At 37.5% G+C, this 23,610-nt stretch overlaps 1 protein-coding gene across 1 annotated transcript in view; it reads right to left on the reverse strand.

Moving 5' to 3' along the window:
- The window catches only part of CREB1 (cAMP responsive element binding protein 1), an 82,376-nt gene that overhangs the window by 26,429 nt on the left and 32,337 nt on the right, over positions 1–23,610 (reverse strand). The window contains 2 exon segments of the mRNA XM_043994770.1: positions 6,853–6,995; positions 12,516–12,616. Of these exon segments, the coding sequence (XP_043850705.1) occupies positions 6,853–6,995; positions 12,516–12,616 (244 nt within the window).

Raw genomic sequence — 23,610 nt, forward strand, 5'->3', positions numbered from 1 at the left:
TATTAACTGTCACTTTTCTGATGGAAAATAATGTAATCACATCTGTGTTATTCAAATAGAACACAAAGGTAACTAACTCATCCATAATAAGTAAGTGTGAAAGCAATGTCAAGACCTTAAAAGGGATATGCAGGTATGTCATTTTATTGCTATTATTCTAACAGGGAGAATAATGCTTGTACTAGCTATCTCACTGGGCTGTTTTAAGGTAAATAATCTGTAAAGCTCAAGTAATACTGAAATGCAAAATGCTGCTATTGCCATCCTACTTTATATTTATAGCATGACTTAAAATTAAGCACTTAACTGACTCAAAGAAAAGCCAAGATCATTTGTTACTATATGTCAAAAAATGACTACGGTAGCAATTCAAAACAATGCTTTTTGGGAAAACTACAAAGATATTCTTTATTAAATATCTGCTATGTGCCACAGGCATTGAAAGGCAAAGCAAAATTTAATCTCTCCTCTCATGGAGCTTACTTTCTATTGGAGAAAGCAACAGGTGTCAACCCCCTTACCCCCCCCCCCAATAAATACCAAATAACTATGAGGGGATTTTAGGAAGAATAAACCAAACTACCAATCTTAAATACCTTCTTACTTAATTTAAATATAGTATATTATGGTAGTTATTCCTTGAGTAATTCCTTCAAGAGACAGAGGTCACAAAATGAAAATCAGATCTTACTTTTAAGATAGGATTAAAATTTAGCCTAGAGACAATACATAAGGATTCCTGGTACTGGCTTGTTTCTTACAAGGCAAATGCTCAGGACTCTCTACCTACTTTTAACCTTTAAGACGAATCTCGAAATAAGTGGTCTCCAAGTTTTTTTGGTCATCTACCTCATCAGTAAAAAATTTGAATATGCAACCCCAATGTGTATTTATTTATGCATAAATTATAAGTATATTATGTTAATAATTTTGCATATATAAAACATAAATAAAACATTTTTAAAGGGGGTGGGGTTAGGTGAGGGGAAAAAGTATACAGATAGGGAATTTAGCTGCTACATCTATCTGAAGAATGGTTAAGTTTTTTGGTTTTTAAAAAAATTTTTTAGTGAGGCAATTGGGGTTAAGCGACTTGCCCAGGGTCACACAGCTAGTAAGTGTTAAGTGTCTGAGGCCAGATTTGAACTCAGGTCCTCCTGACTCCAGGGCCAGTGCTCTAACCACTGTGCCACCTAGCTGCCCCTGAATAGTGGTTAAGTTTTAACTGCCAGTATTGGGAGAGAAGGTGATGGGGGTGGCTAAATTATGTTGGACATAAGACTATGACTGGCTATTGCAGGCTAAGTAAGAAAGCCCCCATCTCTCACCCTACTACTGGTTAATCATAGAGTTGTTGGGGCCATAAAAAACTTGCACTTCTGTGACTATGGGATCTAATGGATAAATATTCTCTCACTCAGTCTCAGTGAGTACCCTCTATGTCTGTGTCCTTGTCCCTTTTCAACTCTACATGAGAGGCACAGTTTGAACCCCGACTCAGACACTTTATAAGCTATGTGTCCTTGGACTGGTCACTTAACCTGGGTCTCAGTTTCCTGATTTACAAAATGAAGGGGTTAAAAAACTGAAGGTCTAAGGTCTTTTCTAGTTCTAAGTCTATGCTTTTATGAAATCAATGAATATTTCTATTGGCTAAAACATGAAAATTAAAACTTGATGTTTTTACTCAGAGAGAAAGATCCCTTCTGATTCCACCTCCCAAACTGACTCCTGGGAATCTCATCCTGTTTTTTCAGCTCCCTTACTTAAGCTAATCTTAGAAACCTCACAGATAGTATGGGATACTATGGCTTTAGTGGTATGCCTGGGTCACATAAGGAAAGCTAACCTTTCATTCACCCTCTTAGGGAACCTGGCCTCTCATTCACCCTGTTACATAAGGGGAAGTATGTGCATTATTAAGTGCTTATTATATGTCAGACACTGCTAAGTGCTTGGGATACAAATTACTATCAATGAACAGGAATCAAATCAACACTATTAGTATTAATAAACTTAAAACTTACTAGCTGTGTGACCCTGGGCAAGTCACCGAACCCCAATTGCCTCACTAAAAACAAACAAAAAAGAAGCTAAATCTATCTATAACCTCTCTGTGCTTTAGATTTTGCTTCTGTAAAGTTGTAATAATTCAACCTGGGCAGGGTTTTTGTAATTATCAAACAGAAGGGATATGAATATACTGTGCAAAGTATCAAGGTCTAGAAAGACATGAGGTATATAAATTCTTTATATTCTTCCCTCCTTGGTGAATAAGTCTTTTAATAATTCCTTCTCTTCTTCACTGGTACTTTTCCCTACCTTAAAAAAAAGAACACATGTAACTCCCTTCCATTTTACCTCTATCCATTATCTTTTTTATTTTTTTTAACAAACGTTTTATTTTTCCAGTCACATTTAAGGGCAGTTTTCAAACATTTGTTTTCATAAGATTTAGAGTTTGAAATTTTTCTCCTTCTCTCCCTCCCATTCCTCCCCACTCCACAAGACTAAAAGCAGGTTATATATGTACAATCCACAAGCGCTCTTTTTATCAGTACTTTCTATGGGGGTGGATAGTAAGAATTGTCATTAGTTCCTTGGGATTATCTTGGATCATTGCATTGCTGAGAGTAGTTAAGTCATTCACAATTGCTCATTGAACAATACTGCTGTCACTATGCACAATGTCCTCCCAGCTCTGCTCACTTCATCTTCAGTTCATGTGTTTTTTCTGGGATCATCCTGTTGGTCATTTCCTATAGCACAGCTTCTTCAATTGATGGACATTCCCCTGATTCTCAATTCTTAGCTACCAAAAAGAGTTGCTATAAATTTTTTTGTGCAATCCTCCCCGCTTCTCTCTTTTTCATGATTACTATTGTTAACTGTTTCCCTTCCATACTATTCCCTTCCCCATGATATTTATTCTATTATCCATCTTCTTTCATCCTATCCCTCTTCAAAAGGGATTTGCTTCTGTCTGTCCCCTCCCCCAATCTGCCCTTCCTTCTTTTGCCCCTCTCTCTTTATCCCTTTTCCCTCCTATTTTCCTGCAGGGTTAGAGAGATCACTCACCCAATTGAATGTATATGTTATTTCCTCTTTGAGCCAATTCTGATGAGATTGAGGCTTTGAGCCAATTCTGATGAGTGTTAGGCTCATTTACTGCCCACATTAAATAGATTACTCCACCCAGTTGCATGTGTATATTAATCCCTCCTTGAGGCAACTCTGATGAGTTTGAGGTCTTTGAGCCTGTTCTGTTGAGTGTAAAATTCATTTACTGCCCTGTTCCTCTCTCATCTCTTCCCCCATTCCATAAGCCTTTTCCTGTTTCTTTCATGTAGGATTTCACCTCTGCCCTTTCCCCTCCCCCAGTGCATTCCCCTCACTCCTCAATTCAACCCCAAAGATGTTATCATGGGGCAGCAAGGTGGCACAGTGGACAAAGCATCACCCTGGACCCAGGGGGATCCCAGCCAAAACCCAGCCTCAGACACAAGACAGTCACCCACTGCATGACCCTAGGTATGTCTCCCAACTCCCCCAATTTTTTATGGTTCTCTAGGCTCTTGTATTTTAAAGTCGAATTTGCCATTCAGTTCAGGTTTTTTCATCAGGAATACCTGAAAGTCCTCTTTTTCATTAAAATCCCATTTTTTTCCTCTGAAAGATTATCCTGAGTTTTTCTGGGTAGATGATTCTTGGTTGTAACCCCCAATTCCTTTGCTCTTTGGAATATGATATTCCATGCCCTCTAGTCCTTTAATGTAGAAGCTATTAGATCTTGTGCTATCCTGACTGGGGCTCCACAGTACTTGAATTCTTTCTTTTTGGCAGCTTGCAATATTTTCTCCTTGACCTGAGAGCTCTGGAATTTGGCTATAATATTCCTAGGAGTTTTCCTTTTGGGATCTCTTTCTGGAGGTGATCGGTGGATTCTTTCAATTTCTATTTTAGCTTCTGCTTCTAGAATTTCAAGGCAATTTTCCCTGAGAATATCTTGGAAGACGATGTCTTTCCTTGATCGTGGTTTTCAGGTAGACCAATAATTTTCAAATTCTCTCTCCTGGACCTATTTTCCAGGTCAGCAGTTTTTCCCAGAAGATATTTCACATTTTTATTTTTATTCATTTGGATTTGCTTTATTGTGTCTTGGTTTCTCATAAAGTCACTAGGTTCCATTTGTTCAATCCTAATTCTTAGGTAATAATTTTCATCAGAGAGCTTTTCCATTTGGCTTTTCAGCTGTTGACTTTTTTCTCATGTCTTTCCTGTATCACCCTCATTTCTCTTTCCATTTTTCCTCTAACTCTCTAACTTTATCTTCAAAGTGCTTTTTGAGGGCCTCTATGGCCTGAGACCAATTCATATTTTTCTTGGAAGCTTTAGATATAGGAGCCCTGACGTTGACATCTTCCTCTGAGGGTGCACCTCGGTCTTCCTTGTCACTGAAGAAACTTTTTATGGTCCTCACCTTTCTCTATCTGCTCATCTTGCCTTTCTTTTACTTGACTTCTAGCTCCTTAAAATGGGGCACTGTTTCCAGGCTGCAGTATCCCAAGCTTCAGAAGTCCCAGGTGGTTTGATTTAAGGAGGATCAGGTGCGTTACTCACCGGCCTGTTGCCTGGTCTGTAGATGACCCCAGACCAACTTGCTAATCAACCAGCTTTGTGTTGTTGTCAGCTCAGATGAGCCTGTGCCCCTCCCCTACCTGGGCCACTGCTACTCAAGCCTACCTCCTGGTTCCCAGCAGGGGTAAAAAACCCAAGTTCTGTCTCAGCACCAGCATAGACCCCTGTAGTCTTCCCTCTTCCAAGGGCTCAGCCCTCTCACTAGACTGTGAGCTTAGTTCCAGATGACACTGATGCTTCAGCTGATTCAGAGGCTCTGGGGGTCTCCTTCTCTGGTGAGGCCTTCCTGGGACTGCACCTCTATCCATTATTTAACCTCTCCCCCCAATTCTTCTTCACTTAACTTTCTTTCAATTTAAATACCAAGGCCATTGTGATATATTATAATGGCTATATTAATAGATTATTATTATTATTATTATTATTTGCAGGGCAATTAGGGTTGAGTGACTTGCCCAGGGTCACATAGCTAGTAAGTGTCAAGTGTCTGAGGCTGTATGTGAACTCAGGTCCTCCTAAATCCAGGGTCATTGATTTATCCACTGCGCCACCTAGCTGCCCCCTCATAGTTTATTATTGCTATGATTATATATTATAAAACTTCTGGAAAAAAAAGACAGTACTTTATTTTTTAAATATTCTGTTCATTTCCCTTCTTTATATACCTCTTTCTTTCCAATCTAAAGTATTTAAGTAACATAAACAAAAACATAAGTTTCTTTTCACATTCAAGTTACTTTAAAATTCTGTTCCTTTTACCTTGTGAAAAATTTCAACTAGAAAAGGCAAAATAAGTTCTTAAAACAATAGGCAAGCTTGATAAGGTGTGAGTGGGAAAGGGAAGTGCCTTTTTTTTTTTTTTTGCGCAGGGCAATTGGGATTAAGTGACTTTCCCAGGGTCACACAGCTAGTAAGTGTTAAGTGTCTGAGGCCAGATTTGAACTGAGGTCCTCCTGAATCCAGGGCCAATGCTCTATTCACTGTGCCATCTAGCTGCCCCTAAAGGGAAGTGCTTTAAAGATGATTCCTTTGGAGAATGTTTTCTGTGATAATTTTTTAAAATTAGAGCTACTAGAAAGCAAATAGTAGTTGAGTTGAAAACATGACTTCAAGCTGGAGAACTGTGAACTTGTACTCATTGTTGAAGCACAAACTATTCCAAACAACTGAGCTATATACACCACTCGGGGGTTAGGGACATGCATGAAAAATAAATCAGCATGTAAATTTACTAATAGATTCTCTAAAGCTGAGCCAGGAAGCTAAATGATGGGCAGCACCAAGTTTCATACAAAAGGTACAGAAGTTGAAGGAGTTTTAGTGAGAAAATTGGGCATCAGAATATATCCACTGTGAAAAGGAATCTGAATTTTTCAAGAGGAGTTTTTATCTCTGAGAAGCAAAAAGTATGTCATCTTATTTTCAATATTTTCCCATGTTTGGACCCACTTAATTACAAAATAGAACTATATCAACTACTACGTTATACTAGGGATAGATTTCAAGTATGGCAAGCCATTGCAACCAATATAAAAATTCAAGGATGGAGTCCTTTCCAAAACTACCCTTTGGGGAAAGAATTCATTTTAGAGAGGAAAAGGGGGAAGGGTTATTTTTATTCTTAACTATATTCAAAATGTTTCCTTTATTTGAATGCATTTTTTGTACTGTAGGAACTGAAAAGTAGGGTTGTTTTATTCATCTTTGAATCTCCATAAGTTTGCACACAGTAGGTGCTTAATATTTATTGAATTGTAAGTAAACTTAAAAGAGACATCTTTTAAAAGATGAGCTCATCCATTTTTAGTTACATTATACACCTTTAGAAAACGGTTTATTGTTGTTCAGTTGTGTCTGACTCTTTATGACCCCATTTGGGGCTTTCTTGGCAAAAATACTGGAGTGATTTGCTACTTCCTCTTCCAGCTTATTTTACAGATGAGGAGACTGAGGCAAAGAGGGTTAAGTGACTTCCCTAGGGTCATACAGCTACTAAGTATCTGAGGCCATATTTGAACTTAAGTCTTTCTGACTTCAGGCTGGGCACTTTACTGTATAACCCCAAAATACAAAGCTCTTTAAACAGAAGACAATGGCAAGGGAAATGTAAACAGCTAGTTTGGAAAAATCATATTGCATACCTTTTATAAACTCAAAAAGAATTGTCACTCACTCCTCTCTTAGTTTCTCTAAATATAAATGTGTATAACTCACTGTATTGCCCACTGCTAGTCTGGTAGATTGGAGTTGGCACCGTCACAGTTGTGATGGCTGGTGCTGAAGTCTCCTCTTCAGACTTTTCTTCTTCAATCCTTGGCACTCCAGGTGCATCTGAGGATAAGTCATTCAAAATTTTCCTAGAGAAACAGTAAACCATGCAAATCAACATAAAAGTAAAACAAAGTACCCTAGATAAGCACAAAGTAATCAAAAAGAAAGCTCAGAGAATGATAAAGTTACTAGTTTATGATTGACTACAAATTTGGGAATCACTAAATAACGCATTTTACCAAAAAATCTCAAACAAATAAAAATTGTTAGTTAATACATTGTCTAATCCTAGATTAAAGGAAAAGTTCACAATATAGTTTGTGTTAAGAAAGTAACTTCTATGAGGAGACAGCCTGATGCTGTGGAAAGAGTCCTAGTTTTGAAATTGCAAAACAGGTTCCAATACTGACTCTTCCGTTTACTACCTGTGTTGCAGTGAATAAATAACAAACTCTCTGGGCCTTAGTCCCCTTCTAGTCCTAAATCTATAATCTTATTTGAAGTAAAGTATGTCATTTATGTATAAACTATCATGAATTAGACAGCATAATTCACTATGTGAATGAAGTCACTGCTAATGCTTTAAGTCACTGTGCTATCACATACACGCACACTCGGAGTGATATAATAAATCAACATTTTCACCATTAGGGGAGAGAGATGATTGGATCTATGATTTAATTGGTATTAGAACTTCAGGTGAGGAAACTCCTCTGAATATAGATGGGTACCTGCTTTGCTATTTACAGAGCTGCCTGGTGCATTAAGAGCTTAAAGGTTTGTTCATGGTCACATACTCTGTGTGTCAGAGGGAGACCTTAAGTCCAGGTCTTCCTGAGTCCCAAGACCAGTTCTCCTTTTACTATGCCATGCCTCCTTTCTAGTTTCATAACATCAATCACACTTTATAATCATACTCCACTATCATGTCACGAAATCCTACTATAAAAGAGTAAGCAATGAGTGGTTATTAGTCATCCAGTTATGTGTCTGAGCCCCAGGTGGATTAACTTCTGACTAGTAGGCTTTATGTGGTCATATTCCCTTCATTCTTCTGCACTGGTCATTGCACATGCTTGGAATGTACTCCCTACTTACCTCTACCTCAGAGTCCCTCTCTTCCTTTAAGACACACTTCAAACATTATTTTGCATGAAGGCTTTCCTGATCCCCCAAAGGACAGGGCCCTTTTCTCCAAAATTAACTTCTACTTAACTGCTTTGTGTGTGTGTGTGTGTGTACATATTTATTTTATATTTATGTTGTATGTATTTATATGTAGGCTTTTGTCTCTCTCGTTAAAATGGAAGCTCTTTGGCAAGTAGAGATTGTTTCATTCTTTATACTTGTATACCTAGAGCCCAGCAGAGTTCCTGGCACATAGGCAGAACTTAACTGATTCTTGCTGATTGATAGTCTTATCTAACTTGTTTGTGTGGAAAGAAGTGGTTGAAAACAACTGTCAAAAAACAAACCAAAGAACTATGATCAATGCATTGACTAATCACAATTCCAGATGAATCATGTTTCCCGGTTCTTGGTAGAGAGGTAATGGATTAGAGGTACAGAATAAAGTGTGTGTGTGTGTGTGCGTGTGCACGTGCGTGCGTGTGCACGCACACACATGCACATGTATTTCAGACTTAGACAATGTGTGGATTTGTTTTACATGACTATGATTATTTTTTCCAAGGGAGTTTTAAGTTTTCCTTTTTTATTACTGTGAATTTTACCATAATGAAGAATAGGGGGATTAATTATATATATTTTACAAGATTTATTTTTCCTTTTTTTCACTGGGAGATGGAGAGAGAAGATACCTAATGATAATGTTGCTATCCCCCACCAAGACCCAAAAGTATGAAAATATTTATAGCAGCTTTTTGTTATAGCAAAGAACTGGAAATTATTTTCGTCAATTGGGGAATGTGTGAACAAAATATGGTGTATGAATGTAATGACATAGTACTGTGCCATAAGAAATTTTTAAAAGGATGGTTTCGGAGACCTGGGAAGATTGATATGAACTGATGCCAAATGAAATGAGATTGAGAAGAACAATTAAAACAATAACAATACTTCAAATAAAGATAACTCTGAAAGAATTAAGAACTGTTACCAATGCAATGATGAATCACAACTACAGCTCAACCAGAGGGCAACACTACCCACTTTCTGACAGAGAGGTGATGGGTGTAAGTTGCAGAAAAGATTTTTTTAAATACAGTCAGTGGTAGGAATTTGTTTTGCTTGGATAACCATATTTGTCATAAGGATTTTGATTTACTCTCTCCCCTAAAAAAAGAGGGAGGGACGAGGGGAAAGGTGGGGACTAGGGATAGGGTTTCCCGAAAGAAGAAAAAGAGAGAAAAAATTGTCATTTGAGCTTTTAAAAAAATGCACAGAAAAGAACAAAAAGGCCAAAAGGAAGCCCAGATAAGCATGGTTGTTTTAAGTTACATGTTGAATGGGGACAAATTTGAATAACTGTTGACAGGGGAAGCTAAAAGTAATTAGTTTGCTGAGGACAAGAACATACTGAAAATAACTGATGATATGGCAGTATAGGACAGGTAGGTGACAAGGGATAGGGCACTGGGCCTGGAGTCAGGAAGACACATCTTCCTGAAAGTGAAGAGGAATTAAGAAGCCTCTTTAGAAGGGCAAAAAAGGAAAGTGTAAAAGCTTAATATAAAAAACCCTAAGATCCTGGCAACTGGTTCTATCAGTTCCTGGAAAACAGAGGGGGAAGAAATGGAATCAGCGTCAGATTTTATATTCTTGGGCTCCTTAAAGATCACTGCAGATGGTGACTGCAGCCATGAAATTAAAAGATGCTTGTTTGTTGGAAGGAAAGCTATGCAAATCTGGAGAGCATACTAAAAAGCAGAGACATCACCTTGCCAACAAAGGCCCATACAGTCAAAGCTATGATCTTTCCAGTAGCGATGTATGCCTGTGAGAGTTGGACTGTAAGGAAAGCTGAGCGCCACAGAGCTGATGGTTTCCAATTGTGGCATTGGAAAAGACTTCTGAGAATCCCTTGAACGGCAAGGCCAATTCAGTCAATACCTAGAACATTGAATTGAAGCTATTCACTAGAAAGTCATTACTCAAGCTGAACCTGAAATACTTTAGTCACATAATGAGAAGTTGACTCACTGGAAAAAACCCTCATGTTGGGAAAGATTGAAGGAAAAAAGAAAAGGGGATAGTAGAGGATGAAATGGACAGATAGTATCATGGAAACAATGAACATGAACTTAGACTTCAAGAGATAGTGGAGGATAGAAGGGCCTGGCCTGCTGTGGTCCATGGGGTCACAAAGAGTTGGACAGGACTGAACGATGACAACGACAACAACAAACAGTAATATAAACCTTCTGAAACATCCAAGCAAGAGAAAACATTAAGCCAGAGAAAGAAAAAAGCAAATGGAAAAGCAAGAGAAGCAGTTCACTGCAGTGTCATGGAATTTAGGATAAGAGATTTGCGTACGAAAGGGATTTATGAAGTTACTGAATATTTATTTGTTGCTACTGACTCATTTTTCAGTTGTGTCTGACTTTGTGACTCCATGTGGCATTTTCTTGGAAAAGGTACTGGAGCTGTTTGCTATTTCCTTCTCCAGCTCATTTTACAGGTAAGAAAATTGAAGCAAAAAGGCTTAAATGACTTGCCCAGGGCCAGACAGCTAGTGAGGCTGGATCTGAACTTGGAAAGATGAGTCTTCCTGATTCCAGGCTCATTGCTCTCTATCTGTTGTGTCACCTAGCTGCCATGAGTATATATAAGCCCAAACATTATTACTGACTAAGAAACGGAAGTCCAGAGAGTCAGAACAACTTGTTCAAGGTCAGAGTTCAGATTTAACTCAGGCCCTCTCTGATTCCAAATCCAGTATTCGTTTATTTATTTTTGCAGGGCAATGGGGGTTAAGTGACTTGCCCAGGGTCACACAGCTAGTATGTGTTAAGTGTCTGAGGCCGGATTTGAACTCAGGTCCTCCTGAATCCAGAGCCAGTGCTTTATCCACTGCGCCACCTAGCTGCCCCCATCTAATGGCTATTTGAGACTTTATTCTCTTTTCAGGCTACTAACTACTCATTTTTTCCTAAAACAAATACTAGGGGGCAACTAGGTGGCGCAGTGGATAAAGCACTGACCCTGGATTCAGGAGGACCTGAGTTCAAATCCAACCTCAGACACTTGACACGTACTAGCTGTGTGACCCTGGGCAAGTCACTTAACCTTCACTGCCCCACAAAAAAAAGAAAAAAAAAGAAAAAAAGAAATAGCCATTAGATTTGAAAATATGACCTTTAAAAAAGAAGCTTTGTTAAAAGTGGGAATAAAAACCAGATTTCAGGAAATTAAAGAGAATAAGTGGTAAAGAATTTGTTGTTTAAAGTATTTAAATATTATTGCTAGAGAGAAAAAAATACTGCCTGTTTTGATTTGCTTTATGTTAAAAAAAAAAGTAGTATAACCTAGTCTTAAAAGATACATAAAAATTTAAGTTATAATGCTAACTTGACAGCACTATAGGAAACAAACAAAAAAATCAGATTGACTATAAACTGGTAAAAATATACCCAGTTCAAGAAGAGTGAATTCAGTTGAGCAAAATTTCTGAAAGCTTCAATATTAGTTTATAAATATACATTTAGAAACCTGAATTTGACTCTAAAAAAATGAAATGAACTAATTTGTCTTTAGGAAAAGAAAAAACAAAAAAAAAGACTACAAATAAGCTGTGACAATTACTCTCCAGTTCCTCAAAAGAGCACAGAGAAACACATAAATGAGCTAAAACAATAATCCTAGGTATATAGCACAATGAAAAGGATTATGACCAAGCAGACAGAGCTGGTTTTATAGTCAGGAAAGCCTAGGTTCAAGTTCTGTCATTGACATGTAACAGTTGTGTGGCCACAGGCAGTTCCCTTAACCTCTTAGTGACCTGGACAACTCTCTAAGATTCTAAGCTGAACAACTGGTGCTGATCAACAATAGTAGAGAAAATTTCCCTACTGGGATTTTTTTTAATGCTGAAAACACAGGTCCAAGCCCATTCCTTACACAACTGAAAACAAAAAGCAGAAAGATTACCACCACTGTCAATCTAAGAAGGGAATTTGTGGACTTTTCCTTCTGTTACAGCCTTGAGGAAGGGGGATCCTCACAAATCAAGGCAGCTAAAGGCCAGAAGTAGTATGTATACTAAAAGTAGTACTGTAAAAAGAGCCCTGTAGGGAGCAGCTAGGTGGCACAGTGGATAGAGCACCGGCCTTGGAGTCAGGAGGACCTGAGTTCAAATCCAGCCTCAGACACTTAACACTTACTTACTAGCTGTGTGACTCTAGGCAAGTCACTTAATCCCAACTGCCTCACCCAAAAAAAAAAAAAAAAAAAAGAGCACTGTGCTACTTACAGAATGCAAAGTTTTTATTCCTAACCCTTTCATTCTAAAGATGGAGTCCATTATTTTCAGAACATAAACTCCACAAGAGCTCAGATTATATATAATTTCATAATACCAGCCTCTAAACACAAGGCTATATACATAGTAGAGATCTGATAACTACTTGTTTGAATTTCTGTACCTGTAGGAGGGTCTCCTTGAAAGAATTTCTCTTCTTTTTTGAGAATCTGTGACACTATCTACTGATTCCTGTGAATCCTCACTCTCTGCAATAGTAGAAATCTGAAAAGAAACAAAATTGTACTTCAATCAAGTTCAGTTCATATAGTTACTTTACATATAAAACAAAGTCAAGAACATAAACAGCACACTTAGGATGGAATAAAGAATATCACAAAAAAGATTAACATTGATTCCTTTTTGTTTCTCAGTCCCAAACAATATGGAGAGCAAATGTTCTCAAATAACTTAGAAAATCTGGGGGGCAGCTAGGTGGTGCAGTGGATAAAGCACTGGCTTTGTATTCAGGATGACCTGAGTTCAAATCAGGCCTCAGATATCTGACACTTTATAGCTGTGTGACCCTGGGCAAGTCACTTAACCCTCGTTGCCCTGGGGGGGGGGGGGGAGGAAAATCTATAAGAATTTGTCAATGTTAGGATATACCTAAATTCAACCTTTATATTCAAACAAAAGAAGTCCTGAAAGAATTTAATCTTGAGTAGACTAGTCATTTAAGTTTCCTCATCTGTAAAATGAAAGGTAGTGGAAACTATGATTCCTTTTAGCTCTGAATTGTATAATTTTACAAATGGACCAATTCTTCTTCTTAGCTATTTATATTTTACTTACTGACCATGCCTTAGAAAGAAGACTCTAGCTTCAGAACTAGCACTGGGGTTAGTGGGAGGAGAGACCTCCACTATTCTGATTGGTATGTCGAGGCCAACTCTACCTAGTCAGGCTACAGCCTTAAAAAGCTCTTCTGGCCAGCTACCATGTACATACATGTATACCCCTTTTCTTCACCTCCAAGCTAGGTGTCTAGTTCTTGAACCATGGTTTGGAGAACACTGTATGTTGTACTTCAATAAGCCAAAAACTTATTAATATAATTCATTTCCGTGTTATATGTGGGTGAAGGAAAGCTGGCAAGAATGGGTGAATGGAGATGGAGGTAAAGAGGGCAGAGGCACAGGAATGGAAGGAAGAGGCTCAGCAGGCTCCAGGAATGAGCTGAGGTAAAATAAACCAACCTTACTACACTAGCTTATTCCCTGAGGTTGAGTCCAGGATCTTGCTTATTTATGTTGCTCTTTTTAAAAATTGCTTAATCTTAGGTCAGAAGCATGCCCCCCTAGAACTCTTCAAAAGCATGGGATGGGGTAGTTAGGTGGCACAGTAGATAAAGCACTAGCCGTGGATTCAGGAGGACCTGAGTTCAAATCCAGCTTCACACTCGACACTTATAGCTATGTTTTCCTGGGCAAGTCACTCAACCCTCATTTCAGCACCGCCCGCCGCCCCCCCCCCCCCCCCCCCCCCCCCCCCCCGCAAAAAAAAAAAAAAAAAAAAAACATGGGCATAAATGGTTAAGTAAACTCGCCTATGTTTTGTAGTCTTCAACACTATTACCATGAATGTTTTTTCTTTTTTATCCCAAATTATCCCTTAAATATGCAGGACCAGCCTTTTAAGTATTTGGGTCCCTTAGCCTCACAGGAGTCATGCAAAAACAATACTTTAAAGTCATTGGAATCTTATACAACTGAATAACACTTGATTTATTGTAAATATTGAAAATGGTCAATAGTTGGATATTTTTGCTAAAAAAAAAACAAAACCCCAAACAAACCCTGACCTTTGAAATGCTAGTTAAATTATCCACAGAGATTTTCAATACTTCTTCATCCTTAAATCTAATCTGCAGAGACGAAACCTTTAATACGTTATTCCCTGGCCAGCCTTGGCATTAAACTATGCATCATTACTCCAAAGTCTGATCAAATCATTAGTCAAGGATGTAGTGAAGGTCCTCTATCCAAATAATGTGGCACATCAGTTTAATTCTTAATTCTTTATAGAAATTTGCTCTAAAATCAACTTTTCAAGAATGTGTTCTCTTGAGATATAATTTGAAGTGTAACCATTACAGAAGAGCAAAAGTTGACATTTGGCTGGGGCTCCTTTAAAACTGTTGAGATGTGAACACAGATGAACTCTATAAAATTCAGCCTCCCTAGTAGCAGAGATTACAAATGTATGTTACCATGTCTGACCTAATTTAATTTCTTAAAAAACATCCCCCCCCTTGCTTATTTTTTTGTTCCAAATTCTCTTTTCACCCATCTCCTCTCCCCTATTCACAAGGCAAGAAATGATACCTACTACACATGAGTCAAGCAAAACATTTCCACATTAGCCACTGGGGGAGGGGGGGCGGAGAAGCAAGAAAAATAGGCTTCAAGGAACACTCAGGAGTCCATATCCACCTTCCTAGAGGTGGGCAGCATTTTTTCATCAGGAGTCTTTTGGAATGGTTGTGGATTATTGAACTGATCAGGGTAGCTAAGTCTTTCATAGTTGTATATTATCATAACATAGCTGTTACTTTGTACAATGTTCTCTTCACTTTCCATTAATTTATATGGGTCTTCCCCAGTTTTTCCAAAACCATCTCCATCATTTCTAATAGCACAATAACATTTCATCACAACTTGTTTGGCTATTCCCCAATTGGGGGGCATTCCCATAATTTTCCAATCTTTGCCACCACAAAAAGAGCTACTATAATTTTTGTACAAATGGGTCCTTTTCATCCTTCTTTGATCTCTTTGGGGTATAGGCTGGGTTAAAGGGTATGCATAGTTACAGTCCATTGGGCATAGTTCTTAAGTGCTGTAGAGGATAGCTAGACCTATTCAAAGCTCTACCAACTGTACTTTAGTGGACCTATTTTTCCACATCAACCCCAGCATTTATCATTTGCCTTATCTGTCATATTAGTCATTCTGAAAGTTGTGAGATGGTATGTCAAGGTTGTTTTAATTTGCATTTATCTAATCAATGGGGATTTGGAGGGTTTTTTCACATGACTACTGATAATTTTGATTTCTTCTTCTGAAAACTGCCTGTTCATATCCTTTAATCATTTATCAATTGGGTAATGGCTCTTATTTTTAAAAATTTGGCATAGTTCCCTATATATTTGAGAAATAAGACCTTTATCAGAAAAAGTTGCTGTAAATTCCTTATCTTCCTCCCAGTTTCCTGTTTTTCTTCTAATTTTTGCTGCACTGGTTTTGTTTGTGTAAAAACTTCATGTAATCAAAAGTATCCATTTTATCTCCCATGATCCTCTCTTTATCTCTTGTTTGGTTATGAACTCTTTCCTATCTTATCCATAAATCTGATAGGTAATTTCCCTCCAGGTTCCCTAATTTGCTTTTGGTATCCCCCTTTATGTATAAATCCTGCATCCATTTTGAGTTTATCTTGGCATATACTATGAGATGTTGGTCTATGGCAGTTCCTACCAAACGGCTTTCCACTTCCCCCAGCTTTCTTGTCAAACAGTGAGTGCTGAGGACAATAGCTGGGATCTTTGGGTTTATCAAATACTAGATTACCATGGCTATTTACTTCTGTATGTTATATACTTGATTTATTACACTGCTCGAGCACCCCATTTCTTATCCAGTACTAGATTGTTCTGATGATTATCATTTTGTAATATAGTTTGAGGTCTGGTATTGCTAAGCTACCTTCCTTTACTTTTTTCTCGCACTGATGTCCTTGATCTTCTTGACCTTTTTGTTCCTACAGATCAATTTTTAAAAATTACTTTTTGTAGCTCTATAAAATAATTCTTCAGTAGCTATATTGGGATAGTACTGAATAAATTAATTTAAGCCATATTGTCATTTTTATGATATTGGTCCTGCCTACCCATGAGCAATTAATTTTTCAATGGTTTAGATTTCTTTATTTGTGTGAAGTGTTTTGTAATTGTGTTAATAGAGTTCCTATGTCTCTCTTGGTAGGTAGACTCCCAAGCATTTTGTACTGTATGTCGTTATTTTATTTTATTATTATTATTTTTGGTGAGGCAATTGGGGTTAAGTGACTTGCCCAGGGACACACAGCTAATCATTGTTAAGTGTCTGAGGCTGGATTTGAACTCAGGTCCTCCTGAATCCAGGGCCAGTGCTCTATCCACTGTGCCACCTAGGTGCTTCATATGTAGTTATTTTAAATGGAATTTCTCTCTCTTGCTGCTGGACTTTGTTGAAAATACATAAAAACAGTGATGCGGGTCTATTTTATATCCTGTAATTTAAGTTGTTAATTGCTTCAACTAGTTTTTTAGTTGAATCTCTTAGGATTCTTTTAAGATTCTCGTTCTCTTATGGCTCTCATCATATCATCTGCAAAGAGTGCTAAGTCTTACTTCCTCATCACCTATTCTTATTCAATTCTTTTTCTTGTCTTATGGTAATTTCTAAATAATATTGTCTCATGACATTTCTAATATAATATTGAGTAATAATGGACATTCATGTTTCACCCCGTATCTCACAGGAAAGGCTTCTAGTTTAACTCCATTACAGATAATGATTTTAGATATAATAGGAATGGGTGTGGCCTTTTGTCAAAAGTTTTTATTATCTATTAATATGTTTTTGTTATTGATAGTGGCCAATTATGCATTCCTAGTATAAATAGCACCTGGTTGGAGTATATGATCTTTATGATATACTGTTATAATCTCCTTGCTAATATTTTATTTAATATTTATATTTAGTATTTTATGTATTTGTATCAATTCATTATAGTCATTTAGGGAAATTGGGTTATAATTTTCTGGGGTTTTTTGCTCTTCCTGGTTTAGGTATCAAAACCATATTTACATCATAAAAGGAATTTGGTAGGATTCCTTTACCGATTTTTCCCCCCAAATAGTTTATATGGTATTGGGATTAATTATTCCTTAAATGTTTGGTAGAATTCAATTGTAAATCCATCTGGTCCTGGGAATTTGTTTTTAGGGAGCTCATTTATGGTTGCTCAATTTCTTTCTGTAATATAGTTCTTTAAATAATCCATTTCCTTTTCTGTTAATCTAGACAATTTATATTTTTTGTAGCTATTCATCCATTTTACCTAGATTGTCAGTTTTACTGGTATTTAACTGGGTAAACTAATTACTAATAATTGCTTTATTTTCATTTCATTGGTGGTGCCCTCAACTGTTTCATTTTTGATACTGGAAAACTGGTTTTATTCTTTCTTTTTAAAAAACAAATTAGGGGGCAGCTAGGTGGCGCAGTGGATAAAGCACCAGCCCTGGATTCAGGAGGACCTGAGTTCAAATCCAGCCTCAGACACTTGACAATTACTAGCTCTGTGACCCTGGGCAAAGCATTTAATCCCAATTGCCTCACCCCCCCCTCCCCAAAATAGGTCTAGCTTTCAATCACTCCCTCCACCTTTGCACTCTCCTCCCCTTTCCTTTTCCCTCCTACTTCTCTGTCAGGTAAGATGAATATCTATAACCTATTGTGTGTATATAGATTCCTTAGAGTTTCAAATACTGTCTGATTGCCCTCATTTTCCCCTCCATTGTAAAAAAATCTTGTGTACTTCTTTTATAAGTAAACTTTTCCCATTCTTCCTCTCCCTTCCCCCTTCTCCCAGTTTATCTTTTTTCCTCAACCTTTTATTTTTTTGAGATTATCCCAACATAACAGACTCACACCCATGTCCTCTGTCCCCACTAACTGCCCTAATAATGGTAGTTTTTAAGTTACATGTATCACCCTCCCATATAGAAATGTAAACAATTTTAATTTAAGATATATTAAATTTAATACAAAATATTAAGCAGAAATTTGGGATAGAGGAATCTCTCCGGTAGCAGAGTTAATAACTAATGTAAACAATTTAATCTTTAATAAGTTTCTTATAATTTTTCATTCAAGATTACCTTTTAAAGATTCTCAAGTCTTATGTTTGAATTTCAAATTTTCTATTCAACTCTGCTCTTTTCATCAGGAATCCTTGAATGTCCTCTATTTCATTAAAGATCCATTTCCCTTCCTTGTAGGATTATATTCAGTTTTGCTGGGTAGGTTATTCTTGGTTAAAATCCTACCTCTTTTGCTTTTTGGAATACCATATTCCAAAGTTTCTGCTCCTTTATTATGGTAGATACTAAATCTTTTGTGATCCTGACTGGGTCCATGGTATTTGAATTCTTTCTTTCTAGCTGCTTACAGAATTTTCTTCTTGACCTGGGAGTTCTGGAATTTGGCTATCATATACCTATGAGTTTTCATTTTGGGATATCTTTTAGGAAGTGACTGGTGGAGTCTTATAATTCTATTTTGCCCTCTGGTTCTATGTTATCTGGGCAATTTTACTTTATGATTTTCATATAGTCTCTAAGGTGTCTAAGTTGGTCCCATGACAGCCTTAAAATTTTTGCTTACAACTATCTTTTGCTGTCCCCAATGCTTCATTTAACTCTAGTGTTCATCCTAAAGGGCTCTTTAACTCAATTTATGGTTTCATAATTATTCCAGGATGTTTCATTTTCAAATAAAGCTTTAGTTCATCCTATACAGGGGGTAATAAAATGATCGCATGACATGTGAAATGCTTATTAAACATTGTAGTTAGGTGCATTTATGTGGTGAGTATGGAGTAGGTTTTGTCTTTCTTCAAGTGGTAGGTTATAATTATTTCAACAGATTTAGGATCTCACTGACATTAGTATTTCCCTCTACTGCTGCAAAAATCACAAATGACCCATATACTTTTATCCAGTGCAACTCCTGACTGCAGATTTCCATAAATCTTCCTTATAGGATTTCCTATCTACACATACTGGTAAATGGATGCTATAAGGTACTAAAAAACCAGCTTTACCATCTCTCTTCCCATCTACAGCTCTATTAGGCTGTTCTACAGTTGTAAAGTGGTTTAGACTTGCAATATGATTGATCACCCTTACTTTAACAAACCCATGATCTCACCAGTATACATATTCCTTCTACCAGTATCCATCACAATTAATCTGTCACCTCCCATCCTGAATATTGCTTGACGAAATCTTTTTATAGATCCTACACTGAGAATACACCTGCTATGTTAGAAACCTGCCCTAATCATTTAGAGATGTATAACCATGATTTTAGGATATCCTCAGTCATGCTTTCTTTCATTCTCTTCAAATAGAAGAGATTCCTCTCCTCTATGGCCCTTTTGCCAATGGACTCAAGGTACAGAAGAAGACATTACATCTCTGGGCAAGGCCACTGTGTATATTCATGTTGCCTGACCATGCTTATTTGTTACAAGGCTGTTTTTCTCCACCCAGCTCCCCACCTCTCCTTTAAAAATTTGTTTTTAGTTGAGGGTTGGCTGGGTTGGGGATGGGAGGAGGGGAGGGTTTGGGGGGAGTTGAATGAGTCTTCTAATGATCTCTCCTTGATCTGCTTTCCAGGTTGGTTGTTTTTGATGTCACGTATGTTACATTTGCTTCTATTCTTTAATCATTTGATTCTTTTCCTATGGAATTACTGTTTTTGTTTTGTCTATTCTAGTTTTAAGGGAGGTAGTTACCTGGATAACTTTCTCTTCAAAGTTCTTTATTATCTTAACTCTTGGATTCATTTCTTCAAGGTATTGAGAAAGTCCTTGTGGAAAAACCATCTTTTCCTTTGAGTTATTGCTTGCGGTTGTTTGGTTGTTACATACTCCAATAGAAGTCTCTATTTCTTTTCTTTTCTTTTTGCAGGGCAATGAGGGTTACACAGTTAGTAAGTGTCAAGTGTCTGAGGCCAGACTTGAACTCAGGTCCTCCTGGATCCAGGGCTGGTGCTTAAGGTAGTTCTTTTAAGTGGTATCCTGGATGGCCTCCATCTCCTAGAATTAGGTCCCTATGATGTCTGAGATTCAGAGTGCTGGATCAGGCCTACAGCGGAGCAGGACAGAGTACTAGGAACTACCAAACCCCTAGATACTTGGGATATTCCCATTCAATGAGCTACCACTTCCTGGGGTTGCTAAGGTCTCCAACTTGGACCTTTCTCAGGGGATGCTTCACTTCTGATGCTTCTGGATATAGTCTTAGAGGTTTCTGTGGTATTGATTATATGGGAAAGCAGGGTTTATTTGTCGGTGTAGGGGCTGGGCTTTGCTGGTAGCTGTCTTTCTTATGCTCTTGCTTATCTTATGTTACTCACAGGATTCCTTCTGGCTATTCTAGGGTGAAAGAAGTCTCTTACTGTGGTTTCTTATTGGATTTCTTGATCAATATTCATTATGCTGCAAATTTCAGGTTTTCTCTAGAGTAAGTATGTGGGAACTGTGAAGTCTGTACTTCTTATTCAGACAGGCATCTAGGTTCCTTTTATTTTATATGCAAATGTTCCCTAAAAATATCTAGCTTAGCTGGCATTAATATAAAACTTTCTTTGAATTTCTTTGACAATATTTTTCTGTTTTATGAAATGATACTGTTTATAATTTTCCTCTATCCTCCTTGATAATGTTTTGCAAATGAATTTATATTCTAAGCTAGTGTTGATCTTGGCTGCTAAGTCTCTGCTTTTTGTTGTTTGTCTTTTGTTCTTGAAGAAGACCACAACATTGGGGTGATGTCAAGACTTGCAGTGAACTGGATTTAAGTGAGGGAGGGCTTTACAAAGTCACCAACTTCATTCTTTCCTCCAGAGCCATTTGCATCCATTGGCAAGATATATTATCAGGACAGCTAGAGATAGCCCCAGGTGTTTAATGCAATTGGGGTTAAATGACTTGCCTAAGGTCACACAGCTATTAAATGTCTGAGGTGAAATTTGAACTCAGGTCCTCCCAACTACAGGGCCAGTGCTCTATCCACTATGCCACCTAGCTGCCCCTTTTGTCTGCTTAGGCAGAAAGAAGAAAGAATGCTTGGTGAATTTCTGGGCTTTCAATCAGGCAACCACTTTGTAAGCTTCCTTAAGAAATAGTGATAAGTAGAGTTAATATCTTTTATCTTAGCCAGTTTCCACATTTTTGAGTCAACATCATAAAACTGATCAGATGGAAATTTATGTAATTGAGCATCAGTAACTTTATGTTCACTTGTTATTGATTTTGACTTCTGCTCTAACCACTTTATGTTCTGGCTGCACAAAGATAGTCAACTGTGAAATGGATCCACATGGATCACTATTGGTCCTTTCCTGTATGTTAAGATAAAGTCAATTTCATTTATTTTGCAATGTTGTTCAATGCTCATTATTTTTAATGCTTTTACTGTTTTCCAAATGAAAATATTAATGAGAACAGTCTTAGCAGCATTTGACCTCTAATTTCTTCATCCTGAACCCTATCCTTTCAAAATCATTTTCACCATTTTCTTTTTTGCTCATTTTTGTATTGTAGTCAATGACTATTAAAGCAAATGCTGCCCATGGCAGCTCTGAAGTGTTTTGAGTCTGAGAAACAATAACAATACTTTTTTTTGTTCTGCTAATGCTTTTTTGGGCATCTTTTTTATTTAATACTTATTCCTCCCCCCCTCCCAATTACATATAAAAACAAGTTTTGGGGGCGGCTAGGTGACGCAGTGGATAAAGCACCGGCCCTGGATTCAGGAGTATTTGAGTTCAAATCCGGCCTCAGACACTTGACATGTAATAGCTGTGTGACCCTGGGCAAGTCACTTAACCCCTATTGCCCTGTAAAAACAACAACAAAAAAACCCCCCAAAACACCCAAGTTTTATCATTTGTTTTTGCAGGGCAAAGAGGGTTAAATGACTTGCCCAGGGCCACACAACTAGTAAGTGTCAAGTGTCTAAGGCCAGATTTGAACTCAGGTCCTCCTGAATCCAGGGCCGATGCTTTATCCACTGAGCCGCCTAGCTGCCCCATCATTTATTTTTAAAAATTTTGAGTTCCAAATTCTCTCCCTCCCTCCTTCAGAAGGCAAGCAATTTGATATAGCTTATACCTGTGCTATTATGCAAAACAGATTTCCATATTAGTCATTTTGTGAAAGACAGACAAAAAAAAATATACCAGCAAGTAAATAAAGTTCAAAAAGTATGCTTTCATGCAAGTCATTCCCCAACTGAAAAATGGTCAAAAGATATGAATAGGCAGTTTTCAGATGAAGAAATCAAAGCTATCTATTGTCATATGAAAAAATGCTCTAAATCACTATTTTGTTTTTGTTTTCTTGTTTTATTTTGTTTTTTTTGCAGGGCAATTGGGGTTAAGTGACTTGCCCAGGGTCACACAGCTAGTAAGTGTTAAGTGTCTGAGGCTGGATTTGACCTCAGGTTCTCCTGAATCCAGAGCTGGTGCTTTATCCACTGTGCCACCTAGCTGCCCCCTGATCCAATCATTTTGGAGAGCAATTTGGAACTATGCCCAAAGGACTATGGGACTGTTCGTACCCTTTGACCCAGTAATACCACTACTAGGTCTATATCCCAACGAGATCATAAAAAAGGGAAAAGGACCCACATGTACAAAAATATTTATAGCAGGTCTTTGTGGTGGCAAAGAATTGGAAATCAAGGGAATGCCCATCAATTGGGGAATGGCTAAATAAATTGTGGTGTATGAATGTAATGGAATACTATTGTGCTGTAAGAAATGATAAGAAGGCAGATTTCAGAAAAACCTGGAAAGACTTACATGAACTGATGCTGAGTGAAGTGAGCAGAACCAGGAGAACATTGTACACAGTTAAGAGCAACATTGTGTCATGATCAGCTGTGATAAAGTTAGCACTTCTCAGCAGTGCAATGATCCAAGACAATTCCAAAGAACTCATGATGGAAATTGTTCTCCACATCCAGAAAAACAAACTGTGGATTCTGAATGCAAATTGAATCATACTGTTTCTACTTTTGTTTTAACTTTTTTTGAAGATTTTCCCTTTTGTTCTGATTCTTCTTTCACAACATGACTCATGCAGAAATGTTTAATGTGATTGTACATATATAATCTATATCGGATTGTTTTCTGTCTTGGGGAGGGGGAAGGGAAGGGAGAAAAATTTGGACCTAAAAATCTTATGCAAACAAATGTTGAAAACCATCTTTACATGTAACTGGAATAAAATACTTTTATGATTAAAAATAAGTATGCTTTCATCTGCATTCATAATATATCAGTTCCTTCTCTGAAGATGGATAACATTTTTCATCGTAAGTCCTTCCAAATTGTCTTAAGTCGTTGTATTGCTCAGAATAGCTAAGTTATTCACAG

This window comes from Dromiciops gliroides, chromosome 3, assembly GCF_019393635.1.
Source record: "Dromiciops gliroides isolate mDroGli1 chromosome 3, mDroGli1.pri, whole genome shotgun sequence".
NCBI classification, from domain to species: domain Eukaryota; kingdom Metazoa; phylum Chordata; class Mammalia; order Microbiotheria; family Microbiotheriidae; genus Dromiciops; species Dromiciops gliroides.